Source organism: Salmo salar, chromosome ssa15, assembly GCF_905237065.1.
Source record: "Salmo salar chromosome ssa15, Ssal_v3.1, whole genome shotgun sequence".
In the NCBI taxonomy this organism is placed as follows: Eukaryota; Metazoa; Chordata; class Actinopteri; order Salmoniformes; family Salmonidae; genus Salmo; species Salmo salar.
The window spans coordinates 3,405,312-3,424,968 of NC_059456.1; the positions used below are offsets into that span (position 1 = coordinate 3,405,312).

The 19,657-nt window shown below is 44.4% G+C and overlaps 1 protein-coding gene across 4 annotated transcripts in view; it reads left to right on the top strand.

Annotated features, from left to right (window-relative positions):
• Nucleotides 1-19,657, top strand: part of LOC106570851 (protein unc-13 homolog B) — an 85,728-nt gene that overhangs the window by 30,294 nt on the left and 35,777 nt on the right. For all 4 annotated transcript variants that reach the window (XM_045695361.1, XM_045695362.1, XM_045695363.1 and 1 more), the window contains exons 11-18: nt 1,229-1,344; nt 1,442-1,605; nt 2,839-2,989; nt 11,529-11,597; nt 14,109-14,198; nt 16,119-16,259; nt 16,440-16,696; nt 16,946-17,031. In XM_045695361.1, the coding sequence (XP_045551317.1) occupies nt 1,229-1,344; nt 1,442-1,605; nt 2,839-2,989; nt 11,529-11,597; nt 14,109-14,198; nt 16,119-16,259; nt 16,440-16,696; nt 16,946-17,031 (1,074 nt within the window). The remainder of the gene's footprint in view (nt 1-1,228; nt 1,345-1,441; nt 1,606-2,838; nt 2,990-11,528; nt 11,598-14,108; nt 14,199-16,118; nt 16,260-16,439; nt 16,697-16,945; nt 17,032-19,657) is intronic.

Genomic DNA, 19,657 nt, shown 5'->3' on the forward strand with positions numbered 1-19,657 from the left:
GTGTGTGTGCGTGTTTTTTGTGTATGTGTGTGTGTTTGTGTGTATGTGTGACACGTGTGTGTGTGCGCGTGCGTGTGTGTAGGTGTGCGTGTGTGCATGTGTGTGGTGCATGGTCAACCAAGTTCAGTTATATTCTTCTTCGCTATTTTAACAGGAACTGACAAATCTTATTCAAATCTGTTCATTTACACCCCCAGGAAGAATATGGCAATAAAAAAACAATTTAAAAAAAAGAATTCTGACAAGTTAGGACGTAGATATGATAATTTTCACTTTTTCATAATTTCTTAGAATGTTTGGGAATAACGTATATTAAGGCATTTGTGAAAATTCTATAGCAATATAGAGTGGGATTGTGGCTGTGGTGTTTGGATAATCAATAGACACTGCAGTAAATAAAACCTAATAAAAACCATCTGTCTCGTCCAGGACCGGCGTCTACACAGACTGGTGTGCTATAGTCAATCAGAGTTACAGTACTCCTTTATACAAACAAGCCATTTGCCACACGGGCCTGCCATCATTCACTTTGAACTGGACTGTGTGTCTCTGTCTCTCTGTCTTTCTCTGTCTTTCTCTGTCTTTCTCTGTCTGTCTGTCTGTCTGTCTGTCTGTCTGTCTGTCTGTCTGTCTGTCTGTCTGTCTGTCTGTCTGTCTGTCTGTCTGTCTGTCTGTCTGTCTGTCTGTCTGTCTGTCTGTCTGTCTGTCTGTCTGTCTGTCTGTCTCTACCTGACAGTGTGTATCTCTACCTGACAGTGTGTGTCTCTACCTGACAGTGTGTATCTCTACCTGACAGTGTGTATCTCTACCTGACAGTGTGTATCTCTACCTGACAGTGTGTATCTCTACCTGACAGTGTGTCTCTACCTGACAGTGTGTATCTCTACCTGACAGTGTGTATCTCTACCTCGTTCCTGACAGTGTGTATCTCTACCTGACAGTGTGTATCTCTACCTGACAGTGTGTATCTCTACCTGACAGTGTGTATCTCTACCTGACAGTGTGTATCTCTACCTGACAGTGTGTATCTCTACCTGACAGTGTGTATCTCTACCTGACAGTGTGTATCTCTACCTGACAGTGTGTATCTCTACCTGACAGTGTGTATCTCTACCTGACAGTGTGTATCTCTACCTGACAGTGTGTATCTCTACCTGACAGTGTGTATCTCTACCTGACAGTGTGTCTCTCTACCTGACAGTGTGTATCTGTGTGTTTCTCCCTACAGAGAAGAGGACTGATAAGTCAGCAGTGTCTGGGGCCATCAGGTTACAGATCAGTGTGGAGATTGAAGGGGAGGAGAAAGTAGCGCCGTACCACGTTCAGTACACCAGCCTGCACGAGGTAACACACACCGCTCCACGTTGTCTGTTTATACACACACAACTGGCTACACACAGCATATAAACAGAGACGGAAGCTGTTTGTCTCTCCCCTCCAGAACATGTTCCATTACTCTACTGACGTGGTGGGTCAGGGGGTGGTGAAGGTGCCTGTTGCCTACGGAGACGATGCGTGGAAGGTCTACTTTGACGAGGTGCTGCAGGATATCGTAGATGAATTCGCCATGCGCTACGGCATCGAGTCCATCTACCAGGCCATGACGTGAGTCTGCTGGGAACTCAGAGTGTGTGTGCGTGTGCATGTGTGTGTGTTCAGCTTATTTTCACTGTTCCAATCTTCTACTACAGGGGACTCTGTCCCGATGAGGTCCGGACTGCTGCTGGTTTTCTGTTCTACCTGATAATGAATTGCACCCACCTGGTGTTCCAAGTCTAAATGAGTCCCTGATAAGAGGGTAACAATGAGAAAAAGCTTCCAGGTTTATATTCAGATGGTTCCGTTATAGAAGTCTCACTTTGGATAGAAACAGAAAGTGTTGCGATGGCGTCTGCAGTCATGAGCCCCATGCAGATTGGTTTATCTTTTAATGAGAAATGATGACACGGTTGTCGTGGCAATTGTCCAGGACTTCCAAGGTTAATACATCGACCACACGTCTCAGTCCGGACCACAGGAGGTTGGTGGCATGTTAATTGGGGAGGACGGGCTCGTGGAAGTTGAAGGAGTGGAATGATATCAAATACATCAAACAGATGGTTTCCATGGTTTCCATGTGTTTGATGCCATTCCATTTGCTCCGTTCCAGCCACTATTATGAGCTGTCCTCCCCTCAGCAGCCTCCACTGGTGTGGACCTGTCACTCACACACTCACACACATTTCTACATATGCATGCATTGCATGCACACACACGTGCCACTACAGAGACAGTCAGGATTTAATTGCTCATCTGTCATTATGTGACTTTTAGGAGATGGCACGCATTCTTATTCTCTCTCTCTCTCTCTCTCCCCCTCCCTCCCTCTCTCTTTCTCTCGGTCTCTCCCTCTCTTCTCCTTCCCTCTCTCTCTCTCTCTCTCCCCCTCCCTCCCTCTCTCTGTCTCTCGGTCTCTCCCTCTCTCCTCCCTCCCTCTCTCTCTCTCTCTCTCTCTCTCTCTCTCTCTCTCTCCCCCTCTCTCCTCCGCCCTCCCTTTTTCTTTTTCTCGGTCTCTCTCTCTCCCTCTCTCTTTCGGTCTCTCTCTCTTCTTCCCTCCCTCTCTCTTTCTCTCTCTCTCTCTCTCTCTCTCCTCTTCCCCCTCCCTCTCTCTTTCTCTTGGTCTCTCTCTCCCTCTCTCCTCTCTCTTTCTCTCATTCTCTCTGTCCTCCTCCCTCCCTCTCTCTTTCTCTCGGTCTCTCTCCCCCTCTCCTCCTCCTCCCTCCCTTTCTCTTTCTCTCTCCCCTCCCCTCCCTCTCTCTCTCTCTCTCTCTCTCTCTCCCCCGCTCTATCTCTCTCCAGTCACTTTGCCTGTCTGTCCTCTAAGTACATGTTGTCTGGTATTCCTGCTGTGATGAGTACTCTGTTGGCCAATATCAACGCCTTCTACGCCCATCCTACGGCCATCACCAACGTCTCCGCATGTGACCGCTTCAATGCCTCCAACTTCGGGGTAAGATGTACACATATACACACAACACAGCGACTACACACAACTACACACAAAATCTTACGTACCATATTGTCCTCTACCCCTTGTGTTGGTACGTCATAGTGTGTTTGTGTTGGTACGTCATAGTGTGTTTGTGTTGGTACGTCATAGTGTGTTTGTGTTGGTACGTCATAGTGTGTTTGTGTTGGTACGTCATAGTGTGTTTTATCAAATCAAATGTTATTTGTCACATGCACAGAATACAACTGGTGTAGACTTAACCGTGAAATACTTACTTACGACCCCTTCCCAACGATGCAGAGTTTAATAATAATAATAAAGAAAATGTGTTAAACGAGGAATAAAATACACAAAAATTGATCTATATACAGGGAGTACCAGATCAATGTGGAGCTATATACAGGGAGTACCAGATCAATGTGGAGCTATATACAGGGAGTACCAGGTCAATGTGGAGCTATATACAGGAAGTACCAGGTCAATGTGGAGCTATATACAGGGAGTACCAGGTCAATGTGGAGCTATATACAGGCAGTACCAGATCAATGTGGAGCTATATACAGGGAGTACCAGTACCAGATCAATGTGGAGCTATATACAGGGAGTACCAGATCAATGTGAAGCTATGTACAGGAAGTACCAGGTCAATGTGGAGCTATATACAGGGAGTACCAGGTCAATGTGGAGCTATATACAGGGAGTACCAGTACCAGATCAATGTGGAGCTATATACAGGGAGTACCAGATCAATGTGGAGCTATGTACAGGACAGTACCAGGTCAATGTGGAGCTATATACAGGGAGTACGTGTGGAGCAACAGTACCAGATCAATGTGGAGCTATATACAGGGAGTACCAGTACCAGATCAATGTGGAGCTATATACAGGGAGTACCAGGTCAATGTGGAGCTATATACAGGGAGTACCAGGTCAATGTGGAGCTATATACAGGGAGTACCAGGTCAATGTGGAGCTATATACAGGGAGTACCAGTACCAGATCAATGTGGAGCTATATACAGGGAGTACCAGATCAATGTGGAGCTATATACAGGCAGTACCAGGTCAATGTGGAGCTATATACAGGGATTACCAGGTCAATGTGGAGCTATATACAGGGAGTACCAGGTCAATGTGGAGCTATGTACAGGGAGTACCAGATCAATGTGGAGCTATATACAGGGAGTACAGTACCAGATCAATGTGGAGCTATATACAGGGAGTACAGTACCAGATCAATGTGGAGCTATATACAGGGAGTACAGTACCAGATCAATGTGGAGCTATATACAGGGAATACCAGTACCAGATCAATGTGGCGCTATATACAGGGAGTACCAGTACCAGATCAATGTGGAGCTATATACAGGGAGTACCAGTACCAGATCAATGTGGAGCTATATACAGGGAGTACAGTACCAGATCAATGTGGAGCTATATATAGGGAGTACCAGTACCAGATCAATGTGGAGCTATATACAGGGAGTACCAGATCAATGTGAAGCTATGTACAGGAAGTACCAGGTCAATGTGGAGCTATATACAGGGAGTACCAGGTCAATGTGGAGCTATATACAGGCAGTACCAGATCAATGTGGAGCTATATACAGGGAGTACCAGTACCAGATCAATGTGGAGCTATATACAGGGAGTACCAGATCAATGTGAAGCTATGTACAGGAAGTACCAGGTCAATGTGGAGCTATATACAGGGAGTACCAGATCAATGTGAAGCTATGTACAGGAAGTACCAGGTCAATGTGGAGCTATATACAGGGAGTACCAGATCAATGTGGAGCTATGTACAGGAAGTACCAGGTCAATGTGGAGCTATATACAGGGAGTACCAGGTCAATGTGGAGCTATATACAGGGAGTACCAGTACCAGATCAATGTGGAGCTATATACAGGGAGTACCAGGTCAATGTGGAGCTATATACAGGGAGTACCAGTACCAGGTCAATGTGGAGCTATATACAGGGAGTACCAGATCAATGTGAAGCTATGTACAGGAAGTACCAGGTCAATGTGGAGCTATATACAGGGAGTACCAGGTCAATGTGGAGCTATATACAGGGAGTACCAGTACCAGATCAATGTGGAGCTATATACAGGGAGTACCAGATCAATGTGGAGCTATATACAGGCAGTACCAGGTCAATGTGGAGCTATATACAGGGAGTACCAGGTCAATGTGGAGCTATATACAGGGAGTACCAGGTCAATGTGGAGCTATGTACAGGGAGTACCAGTACCAGATCAATGTGGAGCTATATACAGGGAGTACCAGTACCAGATCAATGTGGAGCTATATACAGGGAGTACCAGTACCAGGTCAATGTGGAGCTATATACAGGGAGTACCAGATCAATGTAGAGCTATATACAGGAAGTACCAGGTCAATGTGGAGCTATATACAGGGAGTACCAGATCAATGTGGAGCTATATACAGGGAGTACCAGTACCAGATCAATGTGGCGCTATATACAGGGAGTACCAGATCAATGTGGAGCTATATACAGGAAGTACCAGGTCAATGTGGAGCTATATACAGGCAGTACCAGATCAATGTGCAGGGGCACGAGATATGAAGGCAGGTTAAAGTGACTAGGCATCAGGATAGATAATAATAAGGTATTTGAGGTAGATATGTATACATGAAGGCAGGGTAAAGTGTCTAGGCATCAGGATAGATAATAATAAGGTATTTGAGGTAGATATGTACATGAAGGCAGGGTAAAGTGACTAGGCATCAGGATAGATAATAATACGGTATTTGAGGTAGATATGTTCATGAAGGCAGGGTAAAGTGACTAGGCATCAGGATAGATAATAATACGGTATTTGAGGTAGATATGTACATGAAGGCAGGGTAAAGTGACTAGACATCAGGATAGATAATAATAAGGTATTTGAGGTAGATATGTTCATGAAGGCAGGGTAAAGTGACTAGGCATCAGGATAGATAATAATAAGGTATTTGAGGTAGATATGTACATGAAGGCAGGGTAAAGTGACTAGACATCAGGATAGATAATAATAAGGTATTTGAGGTAGATATGTACATGAAGGCAGGTTAAAGTGACTAGGCATCAGGATAGATAATAATAAGGTATTTGAGGTAGATATGTAGATGAAGGCAGGGTAAAGTGACCAGGCGTTAGGATAGATAATAATAAGGTATTTGAGGTAGATATGTACATGAAGACAGGGTCGACCCGCTCCACTACAGCCCCGTTGATGTGGTGCTCTCCTTCCTTCCTGTAGGCTGACTCATCACCATCGATGATCAGTCGGTAGGATTACTAACGTCTGTGTTAGCCTTAAGAGCTGTGAGATGTACACAGCAACATGACCATAGCATAATACCCAGGGTACATATTATCTACACAGTCTCAGAGTAGGAGTGCTGTAATATGGACAGAGGGAACCTGCACTCCCGCTCTGAGATGTGTTTTGAATGTGATCCCAGTCTTAGCCAAATGAGAGAGCCCAGAAGCAGCCAGAAGCCAGTCTTAATGGCCCCTGGGATTCCAGCCAACAGCACTAGTAGTGCCACTGCAATGGAGATGGATATCCATTTTGTCTCCGCCACCGGCTCTGTCCCCTGCCAGTCGCAGTCAGACGACTGTGATTTATGAGCGACTGGCTGGCTGCTGGCAGCGTATACTCAATCTAATGGGCCCAGGGACTCACTAGTGTTACCATAGGCTAAGGATATAACGCTCTCTTTCTGGGTTGCCAGGTTGGTGATAGCCTGTCTGTGTTTCCCTACTGACTAAGGTTAGATTATGTTTCAGATTGGTAATCCTGAGTTTTTTTCTACCGACTATGTTGAGATGGAATTGCCAAGTTCGTGACAGCCTGTGTTTCCCTACTGACTATAGTTAGAGTTGGTTGCCAGATTGGCAATCCTTTTTTTCCTGTTGACTATAATGAGTGTGTTGCCAGATAGGTGAGAGCCTGCACTGCTCACCCTGTACCAGGTCCAAATCGCCGACACTTGGAAGAGAACGAGACGGCGATATAGAGGCCGACGTACGGGTACCCTGATGAAACTACGACGGCGTGTAAATAATCCGCCTGCCTCTACCCTCTTTTCTATTGCCGAGTGTACAATCATTGGAGAACAAACTGGAACGAGCTCCGTTCACGACTATCCTATCAACAGGACCTGAAGAACTGTAATATCCAATGTTTCTCTGAAACTTGGCTGAACAAGGACAAATATTCTAGCTGTTTTTTCTATGCATCGGCAGGACAGAACGGCAGCGTTGGGTAAGCTCAAGGGGGTGGTGTGTGTCGCTTTGTTAACAACAGCTGGTGGTGGATCTCTAATATTAAGGAAGGAAATCTTGAGGTTCTGCTCTCCTGAGTTAGAATACCTCATGATAAGCTGTAGACCATACTATTTACCAAGAGAGTTTTCATCTATAGTTTTCGTAACTGTCTATTTATCACCACAAACCGATGCTGGCACTAAGACTGCACTCAACGAGCTGTATAGGGCCAAAAGCAAACAAGAAAATGCTCATCCAGAGGCGGCGCTCCTAGTGGCCGGTGATTTTAATGCAGAAAAACTGAAATACATCTTAACTCATTTTTACCAGCATGTCACCTGTGCAACTAGAGGCGAAAAAACTCTAGATCACCTTTAGTCCACATACAGAAACACATACAAAACTTTCCCTCGCCCTCCATTTGGCAAATATGACCATAACTCTATCTTCCTGATTCCTGCTTACAAGCAAAAACTCAAACAGGAAGTATCAGTGACGCGCTCAATACAGAAGTGGTCCGATGAAGCGGATGCTAAGCTACAGGACCACATCATTTACTGGCTTTATTAATAAGTGCGTCGACAACATCCTCTCCACAGTAACCGTACGTACTGTGGTAAACCGCGGGGTGTTGGGTTGAGCGTGCAGAGATTGACACAGAGACAGGAAGGCTTTAGTCCGCAAAAACAACTTTACTAAGACAGAAAATAAATATATCAAAGAAATAACTTAGGTTTTGCTCAGTCTTTCTTCTCTCTCTTAACTGGTGTCCGTCTCTCTCCCTCTTCTCCCACGGTGTGCCATCGTGCTCCTTTTATTTAACCTCCACGGCTGGTTGGCACTTTCCTCTAATTACCTCCACTTAGAGAGCTGTCCGTGTCGGGGTGCCCAGCTCCCGTATTCCCAGCAGAGGGAGCCAACGTCACCTCACGTACCTCCCCTCTATTACCATCCCCCGGGGTAGACCTCCTGGGATACCACAATACGTACATATCCCCACCAGAAGACATGGATTAAAGGCAATATCCGCACTGAGCTAACGGCTAGAGGTGCCGTTTCCAGGGAGCGGGACACTAACCCGGACGCTTATAAGAAATCCCGTTTCGCCCTCCAATGAATCATCAAACAGGAAAAGCATCAATGCAGGACTAAGATCGAATCCTACTACACCGGCTAAGACATTTGTTGGATGTGTCAGGGCTTACAAACTATCATGGATTACAAAGGGAATCCCAGTCGCGAGCTGCCCAGTGACATGAGCCTCACCAGATGAGCTACAGTAAATGCCTTCTATGCTCGCTTTCGAGGCAAGCAACACTGAACCATGCGTGAGAGCACCAGCTGTTCCGGATGACTGTGTGATCATGCTCTCCGTAGCCGATGTAAGATCTTTAAACAGGTTATCATTCACAAGGCCGCAGTGCCGGATGGATTACCAGGACGCATACTCAGAGCGTGAGCTGACCAGCTGGCAAGTGTCCTCACTGACATTTTCCCAGTCTGTAAAAACGACATGTTTCAAGCAGACCACCATAGTCCCTATACCCAAGAATGCCGTCATGGTTCACATCAACACCATCATTCCAGACACCCTGAACCCACTACAATTCGCGTACCGCCGCAACAAATCCACAGATGACAGACACACTCTCTATTGCTCTCCACACAGCCCTATTCGACTTGTAAAAAAGGATCATCTATGTGAAAAATGCTGTTCATTGACTACAGCTCAGCGTTCAGTGCCATAGTGCCCTCCAAGCTCATCACTAAGCTAAGGTCCCTGGGACTGAACAACTCCCTCTGCAACTGGCAAGCCGTACCGATATACCAAGTCTAGAACCAACAGGACCCTGAACAGTTTCTACCCCCAAGCCATAATACTGCAAAATTGTTAGTTAAATAGTTAACTAAATAGCTACCCGGACTTTCTGCATTGACCCTTTTTGACTCATCACATACGCTGCTGTTTCTGTTTATTATCTGTCACTTTATTCCTAGTTATATGTAGATATCTACCTCAATTACCTCGTACCCCTGCACATCAACTCTGTACTGGTACCCTGTGTATATAGTCAAGTTATTGTAACTCACTGTGTATCTAGTATTACTTTTATTATGACGTGTTTTACCATTATATTATTTCTCTATTTTCTTTCTCTGCGTTGTTGGGAAGACCCGTAAGTAAACCTCTTTACAAAGCGTGTGAGGAAGGAACTGGTTTTGATTTGAATCTCAGCCGGACATACACAGGCATCTCTGTTTAGGCTGGTTTCTCTCTCTCTCTCTCTCTCTCTCTCTCTCTCTCTCTCTCTCGCTCTCTCTCGCTCTCTCTCTCTCTCTCTCTATCTAGCTCTCTCTCTCTCTATCCCTGATTCTCTCTCTCGCTCTCTCTCGCTCTCTCTCTTGCTCTCTCTCTCTATCTAGCTCTCTCTCTCTATCTAGCTCTCACACTCTCTATCTCGCTCTCTTTCGCTCTCTATTTCAAGCAGACCACCATAGTCCTATAGCTCTATCTAGCTCTCTCTCTCTCTATCTCTGATTCACTCTCTCTATCTCGCTCTCTCTCGCTCTGTATCTCTGTCTGTCTCTCTCTATCCCTGATTCACTCTCTCTCTCTCCCTTTCTGCCCTCCTTTCTCTCTCATCATCTGATCATTATCCATCATGTGAAGGATAAACTGATATTGATCTCTTCATCTTTTCCTCATTTTCATAATCCAGCCTTGTGATTGGCCCACTGATAGAAAGTGTGTGTGTGTGTGTGTGTGTGGTTTCCTTGGTGATATCCGGTTTTAATATTAATATTAAAACTCTGATACGTGTCTGTGAGCTCATAATAAAGGTTAGAGCCCTTGGAGTTCTGACAGGGATCGTGTCCCAAATGGCACCATATTCCTTTTGAGCCTTGGTCATAGTGTGTCATTTGGGATGCAGGCATTGGATTAGTGAAGAGGTAAGACAGGAGCAGCTAGCTGCTGTGGTTGGACCATACTGCAGATGGGATAGGGTGGGAACATTCAGGAAGGGATCCTATTACCACTAGGTCTGAGGAGATGGGGTGAATATAGCTATTAGCTGTGGGGAAGGACACTGTGGCCATTATAGCTATTATCTCTGTCTGAAGAGGAGGCGTGGGGGAGAATTGTGGTCCAACTCCATCCTCTCAGGGAGTGATGGTCTCTATGTGGATAGTAAAGTCTCCAGTGACAACAGCCTGTAAATCTAGGTGAATGCCCCCCCCTCCCCCTGCTCGTCCCTCTCTCCTCTCCTTTCTCTCCTCTATTCACTACTCCTTGTTGTGGCGCACGCACGCACACACACGCACGCACGCACGCACACGCACGCACGCACGCACGCACACACACACACACACACACACACACACACACACACACACACACACACACACACACACACACGTCAACTCAAATAGTATTTCTCTCTTTAATAACCAGGCACACATACTGTCTATCACCCCGAAGCACATTAACTCAGACTGTCTGGACAACAGTCTCCCTGTCAACATTCCCTACATCACTCTCATCTCTGTCTTTCTCTTCTCTTCTCTCGCTCTTGTCTCTCGCTCTCTCAATTCAAGTTCAATTCAATTTAAGGGCTTTATTGGCATGGGAAACGTATGATAACATTGCCAAAGCAAGTGAAGTAGATCAACAAAAGTGAAATAAACAATAAAATGAACAGTAAACATTACACTCACAAAAGTTCTAAAAGAATAAATACATTTCAAATGTCATATTATGTGCAAATAGTTAAAGTACAAAAGGGAAAATAAATAAACATAAATATATGTTGTTTTTACAATGGTGTTTGTTCTTCACTGGTTGCCCTTTTCTTGTGACAACAGGTCACACATCTTGCTGCTGTGATGGCACACTGTGGAATTTCACCTAATAGATATGGGAGTTTATCAAAATTGGATTTGTTCTTTAATTCTTTGTGGGTCTGTGTAATCTGAGGAAAATATGTGTCTCTAATATGGTCATACATTTTGCAGGAGGTAAGGAAGTGCAGCTCAGTTTCCACCTCATTTTGTGGGCAGTGTGCACATAGCCTGTCTTCTCCTTGAGAACCAGGTCTGCTTTCGACGGTCTTTCTCAATAGCAAGGCTATGCTCACTGAGTCTGTACATAGTCAAAGCTTTCCTTAATTTTGGGTCAGTCACAGTGGTCAGGTATTCTGACACTGTGTACTCTCTGTTTAGAGCCAAATAGCATTCTTTCTCTCTTCTTCCCCAAACTAGAAAGATCGTTTTGTTAAGCTCATGGATCAACTGCACAACTCTCTTCGGATCGACCTCTCCACATACAGAGTAAGTCTACATCTCTCCTGACTGTCTTGTCTATGTACCAACTGACTACCAAGTCTAGTATAGATGATGTGTATATCTAGTGCTATACTCTAGATTGATCCATTCACCCTGTACAGTAAAACCACAGAAGAAACCAGTCACTGTATATCAACAGTATTTCCTTCAGCTCTAAGCCAGTCTAAATCTCCTGTATTAACAGTATTCTTCAGCTCTAAGTCAGTCTAAATCTCCTGTATTAACAGTATTCCTTCAGCTCTAAGCCAGTCTAAATCTCCTGTATCAACAGTATTCCTTCAGCTCTAAGCCAGTCTAAATCTCCTATATCAACAGTATTTCCTTCAGTTCTAAGCCAGTCTAAATCTCCTGTATCAACAGTATTTCCTTCAGCTCTAAGCCAGTCTAAATCTCCTATATCAACAGTATTTCCTTCAGTTCTAAGCCAGTCTAAATCTCCTATAGCAACAGTATTTCCTTCAGTTCTAAGCCAGTCTAAATCTCCTGTATCAACAGTATTTCCTTCAGCTCTAAGCCAGTCTAAATCTCCTGTATCAACAGTATTTCCTTCAGCTCTACGCCAGTCTAAATCTCCTGTGTCAACAGTATTTCCTTCAGCTCTAAGCCAGTCTAAATCTCCTGTATCAACAGTATTTCCTTCAGCTCTAAGCCAGTCTAAATCACCTGTAGCAACAGTATTTCCTTCAGCTCTAAGCCAGTCTAAATCTCCTTTATCAACAGTATTTCCTTCAGCTCTAAGCCAGTCTAAATCACCTGTATCAACAGTATTTCTTTCAGCTCTAAGCCACTCTAAATCTCATGTATCAACAGTATTTCATTCAGCTCTAAGCCAGTCTAAATCTCCTATATCAACAGTATTTCCTTCAGCTCTAAGCCAGTCTAAATCTCCTGTATCAACAGTATTCCTTCAGCTCTAAGCCAGTCTAAATCTCCTGTATCAACAGTATTTCCTTCAGCTCTAAGCCAGTCTAAATCTCATGTATCAACAGTATTTCATTCAGCTCTAAGCCAGTCTAAATCTCCTGTATCAACAGTATTTCCTTCAGCTCTAAGCCAGTCTAAATCTCCTATATCAACAGTATTTCCTTCAGCTCTAAGCCAGTCTAAATCACCTGTATCAACAGTATTTCCTTCAGCTCTAAGCCAGTCTAAATCTCCTGTATCAACAGTATTTCCTTCAGCTCTAAGCCAGTCTAAATCTCCTATAGCAACAGTATTTCCTTCAGCTCTAAGCCAGTCTAAATCTCCTGTATCAACAGTATTTCCTTCAGCTCTAAGCCAGTCTAAATCTCCTGTATCAACAGTATTTCCTTCAGCTCTAAGCCAGTCTAAATCTCCTGTATCAACAGTATTTCCTTCAGCTCTAAGCCAGTCTAAATCTCCTATAGCAACAGTATTTCCTTCAGCTCTAAGCCAGTCTAAATCTCCTGTATCAACAGTATTTCTTTCAGCTCTAAGCCAGTCTAAATCTCCTGTATCAACAGTATTTCCTTCAGCTCTAAGCCAGTCTAAATCTCCTGTATCAACAGTATTTCCTTCAGCTCTAAGCCAGTCTAAATCTCCTGTATCAACAGTATTTCCTTCAGCTCTAAGCCAGTCTAAATCTCCTGTATCAACAGTATTTCCTTCAGCTCTAAGCCAGTCTAAATCTCCTGTATCAACAGTATTTCCTTCAGCTCTAAGCCAGTCTAAATCTCCTATATCAACAGTATTTCCTTCAGCTCTAAGCCAGTCTAAATCTCCTATAGCAACAGTATTTCCTTCAGCTCTAAGCCAGTCTAAATCACCTGTATCAACAGTATTTCCTTCAGCTCTAAGCCAGTCTAAATCTCATGTATCAACAGTATTTCCTTCAGCTCTAAGCCAGTCTAAATCTCCTATATCAACAGTATTTCCTTCACCTCTAAGCCAGTCTAAATCTCCTGTATCAACAGTATTTCCTTCAGCTCTAAGCCAGTCTAAATCTCCTATATCAACAGTATTTCCTTCAGCTCTAAGCCAGTCTAAATCTCCTGTATCAACAGTATTTCCTTCAGCTCTAAGCCAGTCTAAATCTCCTATAGCAACAGTATTTCCTTAATTTTATTTAACTAGGCCAGTCAGTTAAGAGCAAATTCTTATTTACAATGATGTCCTACACCGGCCAAACCCGGACGACGCCGGGCCAATTATGCGCCGCCCTATGGGACTCCCAATCACGGACGGTTGTGATGCAGCCTGGAAATCGAACCAGGGTGTCTGTAGTGACGCCTCAAGCACTGAGATGCAGTGCCTTAGACCGCTGTGCCACAGTTTATGGGGGCTGTTGCATCCTTGACTAAAAAGACAGTCCTACTGTAAATTCATGTTGTGTGTTCCCTTCAGTACATTGAAGACAGTTGACTGAATGTTTCAGCCTGCTGAGGAAACATAAGGAATTTCTGATGTTTTGGCACCATAATTTGTTTTGAGTTTTTCCACCCTAACTTAACCACCTTCTCTCTTCCCCGCCATCAGAATAACTTCCCAGCCAGTAGTAAGCCTCGTCTGCAGGACCTGAAGTCTACTGTGGATCTGCTGACTAGCATAACCTTCTTCAGAATGAAGGTACAGAGAGGTTTAGTGATACACACAGACACACAGACACACAGACACACAGACAGACAGACAGACAGACAGACAGACAGACAGACAGACAGACACACACACACACACACACACACACACACACACACACACACACACACACACACACACACACACACACACACACACACACACACACACACAGTAATGATCTCTGCTACATCCTCATCTGTCTGTCTGTCTGTCTGTCTGTCTGTCTGTCTGTCTGTCTGTCTGTGTCTGTTTGTGTGTGTGTGTGTGTCAGGGTTTCCGTTAGGAAAACGTGACACTGGACATTTGACCAGCAGCATTTTAATTTACCGGACATTTGAGAAATTTACCGGACCAATATATGCATTGGGCACGTAACCTGATTAGGGCGTCCACCAACGGTGCTCAGAATGACAGAAATCACATTTAGATTATGGTCATTCATATTAACAAGAAATGCAACTCGAAGATGCAATATGTCCTTCTTACTGAATTCTGATGTGCACTTTGAAGATGTTAGAGTAACTGTCCAAATGTACTTTTCCTCAGGAAACAAGACGAGTAACGAACAGCAAAAACCAGCCCATAGTAGAAACATTTACCTATTCTATTAGTCAGCTTGGGGAGAAAGAAATAGTCTATACCAAACAGACTCTGGGACAGTTGTGGGACGATTAGATCCCAAATTTATACAACCAGGAGGCCTAGGATACATAAACAAAGCTTCATAAACTATTATTTCTTCACATTATAAGCCTGCAATGAGCACAAGGCTGTAGGCCACGTGCAAATGTTCGTTCAATAATGGAATTTGCAGGAAAACACCACTGTCAAAAGCGTACCGCACGCACGGTGCCAGCGGTTTCATGTGACAGAGATGAAAATATCTCTGTCTGACTGGGTCTGTTTCTCTGTCTGACTGGGTCTGTTTCTCTGTCTGACTGGGTCTGTTTCTCTGTCTGACTGGGTCTGTTTCTCTGTCTGACTGGGTCTGTTTCTCTGTCTGACTGGGTCTGTTTCTCTGTCTAACTGGGTCTGTTTCTCTGTCTGACTGGGTCTGTTTCTCTGTCTGACTGGGTCTGTCTCTCTCTCTCTGTCTGACTGGGTCTGTTTCTCTGTCTGACTGGGTCTGTCTCTCTCTCTCTCTGTCTGACTGGGTCTGTTTCTCTGTCTGACTGGGTCTGTTTCTCTGTCTAACTGGGTCTGTTTCTCTGTCTAACTGGGTCTGTTTCTCTGTCTGACTGGGTCTGTTTCTCTGTCTAACTGGGTCTGTTTCTCTGTCTGACTGGGTCTGTTTCTCTGTCTAACTGGGTCTGTTTCTCTGTCTAACTGGGTCTGTTTCTCTGTCTGACTGGGTCTGTTTCTCTGTCTAACTGGGTCTGTTTCTCTCTCTCTGTCTGACTGGGTCTGTTTCTCTGTCTGACTGGGTCTGTTTCTCTGTCTAACTGGGTCTGTTTCTCTGTCTAACTGGGTCTGTTTCTCTGTCTGACTGGGTCTGTTTCTCTGTCTAACTGGGTCTGTTTCTCTGTCTGACTGGGTCTGTTTCTCTGTCTGACTGGGTCTGTTTCTCTGTCTGACTGGGTCTGTTTCTCTGTCTGACTGGGTCTGTCTCTCTCTCTCTGTCTGACTGGGTCTGTCTCTCTCTGTCTGTCTGGGTCTGTTTCTCTGTCTGACTGGGTCTGTTTCTCTGTCTGACTGGGTCTGTCTCTCTCTCTCTGTCTGACTGGGTCTGTCTCTCTCTCTCTGTCTGGGTCTGTCTCTCTCTCTCTGTCTGGGTCTGTCTCTCCCTCTCTGTCTGTCTGTCTCCCCCGTGGGTCTGTTTCTCTGTCTGACTGAGTCTGTCTCTCTGTCTCTCCCTCTCTGTCTGACTGAGTCTGTCTCTCTGCCTCTCTGTCTCCCTCGTGTGGCCAGGTGTTGGAACTTCAGAGCCCCCCGAGGGCAGCTCATGTTGTGAGAGACTGTGTGAAGGCCTGTGGAAACTCCACCTATGAGTACATCTTCAACAACTGTATAGAGCTCTACATGAGACAGTTCCAGCCTGCCGTAGAGCCTGTGAGTAGAATTCTTATTATTATTCTTCTTCTGCTTCTTCAATAAATTATATGATATTTTTTTTAGTTCAGACCTGCGACACTACAACCTGAAAAGTGTTGACATGTTTTGACCACAGTTGTCTAAATAACTTTCATAGGAATGTTTACAAACTCCTGGCTTTGCTTCTCTCTCCCACAGCCCAAGCCAGAGAAGAAGAAGAAGGAGAAGAAGAAGAAGGAGAAGAAACAGGGAGAAGAAGGGGAGGAGGGAGAGGATGATGCTGAGGAAGAAGAGGAGGAGGAGGAAGAAGAAGAAGAGGAAGAGGAGGAAGTGAAGAAGGAGCCAGAGGAGACAGGGCCTACGATCCACAACCTGGACTTCTGGCCGAAACTCATCACCCTCATCGTCTCCATCATAGAAGAAGATAAGAACGCCTACACACCCATCATTAACCAGTCAGTAAAAACACACACACACACACACACACACACACACACACACACACACACACACACACACACACACACACACACATATGTATATAACACAGGAGGCTGGTGGCGCCTTAATTGGGGAAGAGGGTCTTATAGTAATGGCTGGAACAGAATAAATGGAATGGTATCGAACACATCAAAAGTGGTTTATTAAGCATCTCTAACTGGTCTGTGACCCTAATCGCTGACCTCTGACCCCTGTGCTCCCAGGTTTCCTCAGGAGCTCAACGTGGGGAAGGTCAGTGCTGAAGTCATGTGGACGCTGTTCGCTCAGGACATGAAGTATGCTCTAGAAGGTAAGACCAGTCTGTGTGTACGCGTGCATATGTGTGTGTGCGCGCATGTTTTCACATACACATTCTAGCTGGTCATCTCTGTCTCATTCCTCATTTCCACTCATCCATTTCTTTCTCTCCTCTTCATCGTCTTCTGTCATCCCTCTCTCAGTTTTTGATAACATCGACCACTGCCATTGGAACAATGGTGAGGTTATAGGTCACGGTAGTTGATCATCTAGTTTATTATCTAGCTTGTCCTTAGTTAGCTAGCATGGTAGTACTGGTGTTTCTCATATAAATAGAACCTTGTCCCATGCTAACATTAGCTTGTCTTTAGTTGTAACCCGACTGTAGTATTGGTATGGTAACCAGACTATTGTATTGTAACCAGACTGTAGTATTGGTATTGTAACCAGACGGTAGTATTGTAACCAGACTGTAGTATTGGTTCTGTAGTATTAGACTGTAGTATTGGTATTGTAACCAGGCTATTTGTATTGTAACCAGACTGTAGTATTGGTATTGTAACCAGACGGTAGTATTGTAACCAGACTGTAGTATTGGTTCTGTAGTATTAGACTGTAGTATTGGTATTGTAACCAGACTGTAGTATTGGTATTGTAACCGTAGTATTGGTATTGTAACCAGACTATAGTATTGGTATTGTAACCAGACTATTGTATTGTAACCAGACTGTAGTATTGGTTCTGTAGTATTAGACTGTAGTATTGGTATTGTAACCAGACTGTAGTATTGTTATTGTAACCAGACTGTAGTATTGGTTCTGTAGTATTAGACTGTAGTATTGGTATTGTAACCAGACTATTGTATTGTAACCAGACTGTAGTATTGGTATTGTAGTATTAGACTGTAGTATTGGTATTGTAACCAGACTGTAGTATTGTAACCAGACTGTAGTATTGGTTCTGTAGTATTAGACTGTAGTATTGGTTCCATTCATTCCTATTTACCAAAAAGCCATTTAAGGGGGAAACATGTTATTTTGAATCAATGCTGTAGAATAATTTCTGGCCTTAGCATCCGAATGATGTTTAGTTCTTCTTTTTTTGAGTCGTATTTTACTTGACCTAGTTCAGAGTCCTCTGTAGCTCAGTGGACATATATTATTATATTAATGCAAACTAATCATTACGATGACTTAGCCTCTGTACGAAGCGGAAATAGAAAGAGAGAGAAGCGGCAGGTAGCCTAGTGGTTAATAGTGTTGGGCCAGTAACTCAAAGGTCGCTGGTTTGAATCCACCAGTTGGACTAGGTGAAAAATCTGTCTGTGCCCTTGAGCAAGGCACTTAAACCTAATTGCTCTGGATAAGAGTGTCTGTTAAATGACTAAAATGTTATGGGACTGACACACTACATATGCTCGATGATGACTCCAGAGGGCTGTTCAGTTGTTTAGGAGTCTCATTATCTTCTATCATTGCCTTCTGTTCCGTCACGCTAACTCTATCTCCTCATCTCTCTGTTGCTACCATTATCCCTCCCTTCCTCCTGCCTCCTGCCTGTCTGTCTTTCATAACTTTTTATCCTTCTATTTTCTGCTGCCTCTCACTCTCTCTCCTCCCCCCTCTTCTTTCTTTCTTTCTTTCTTTCTTTCTTTCTTTCTTTCTTTCTTTCTTTCTTTCTTTCTTTCTTTCTTTCTTTCTTTCTTTCTTTCTTTCTTTCTTTCTTTCTTTCTCTCTCTCTCTCTCTCTCTCTCTCTCTCTCTCTCTCTCTCTCTCTCTCTCTCTCTCTCTCTCTCTCACTCACTCACTCACTCACTCACTCACTCACTCACTCACTCACTCACTCACTCACTCACTCACTCACTCACTCACTCACTCACTCTCTCTTTGTTTGTCTCTCTCTCTCGTCTCCGTCTTTGGCTCTGTCTCTCTTCCTCATTTTTTGTTTGTTTCTCATTTGTGTTGCCATCTCAGCGCCTGAAACAATCCGAATCCGCAGACTAGACTTTTACGCTGGTAAGACGTGTGTGTGTACACATGCTTGTGTGTTCATCTTGCTGTGAGGGATGTGTGTGTGTGTTGTGCAATTTTGCTGTGCTCTGTTTGTCTTTTTGACCACTGAGCTCCCATGCACTGAACCGTCAAGCATCACGCCACAACACAGCAGACAGGAATACTGACGGATCATGTGGCCTTGTTGATGGATGGCAGCCCAGGAGGTCCAAAATCCCCTCAGTCACACACAGTAAAGTAAAGATGTGTCCAAACAACACACACCCTGGCCTTCACACAGAGAAAAGTGTGTTCAGTAATGGTGGACGGATATACAGAGAAGACCAGTTTAATGGGGTGTGCTGTGTTGACCATGGGAGGTTGACAGTCCAGTTTTAGAGCAGGAGGAAGATCAGTCACAGGGACCAACTCTTTGAGCTCAGTGCTAGTAAACATGGGAAAAGGAAGAATATGTTTTACAGCACGACCTTAGTCTACACTGGCATGGCATTTTACATGTCAGTTATTTTGCAGGCGCTCTTATCCAGAGCGACTTATATTTTCATATTTGTTCGTGCTGGTCCCCCGTGGGAATCAAACCCACAACCCTGGCATTACAAGTGAGCCGTGCCCTACCAACTGAGCCGTGCCCTACCAACTATGCCACACGGGACTACAACACAATAT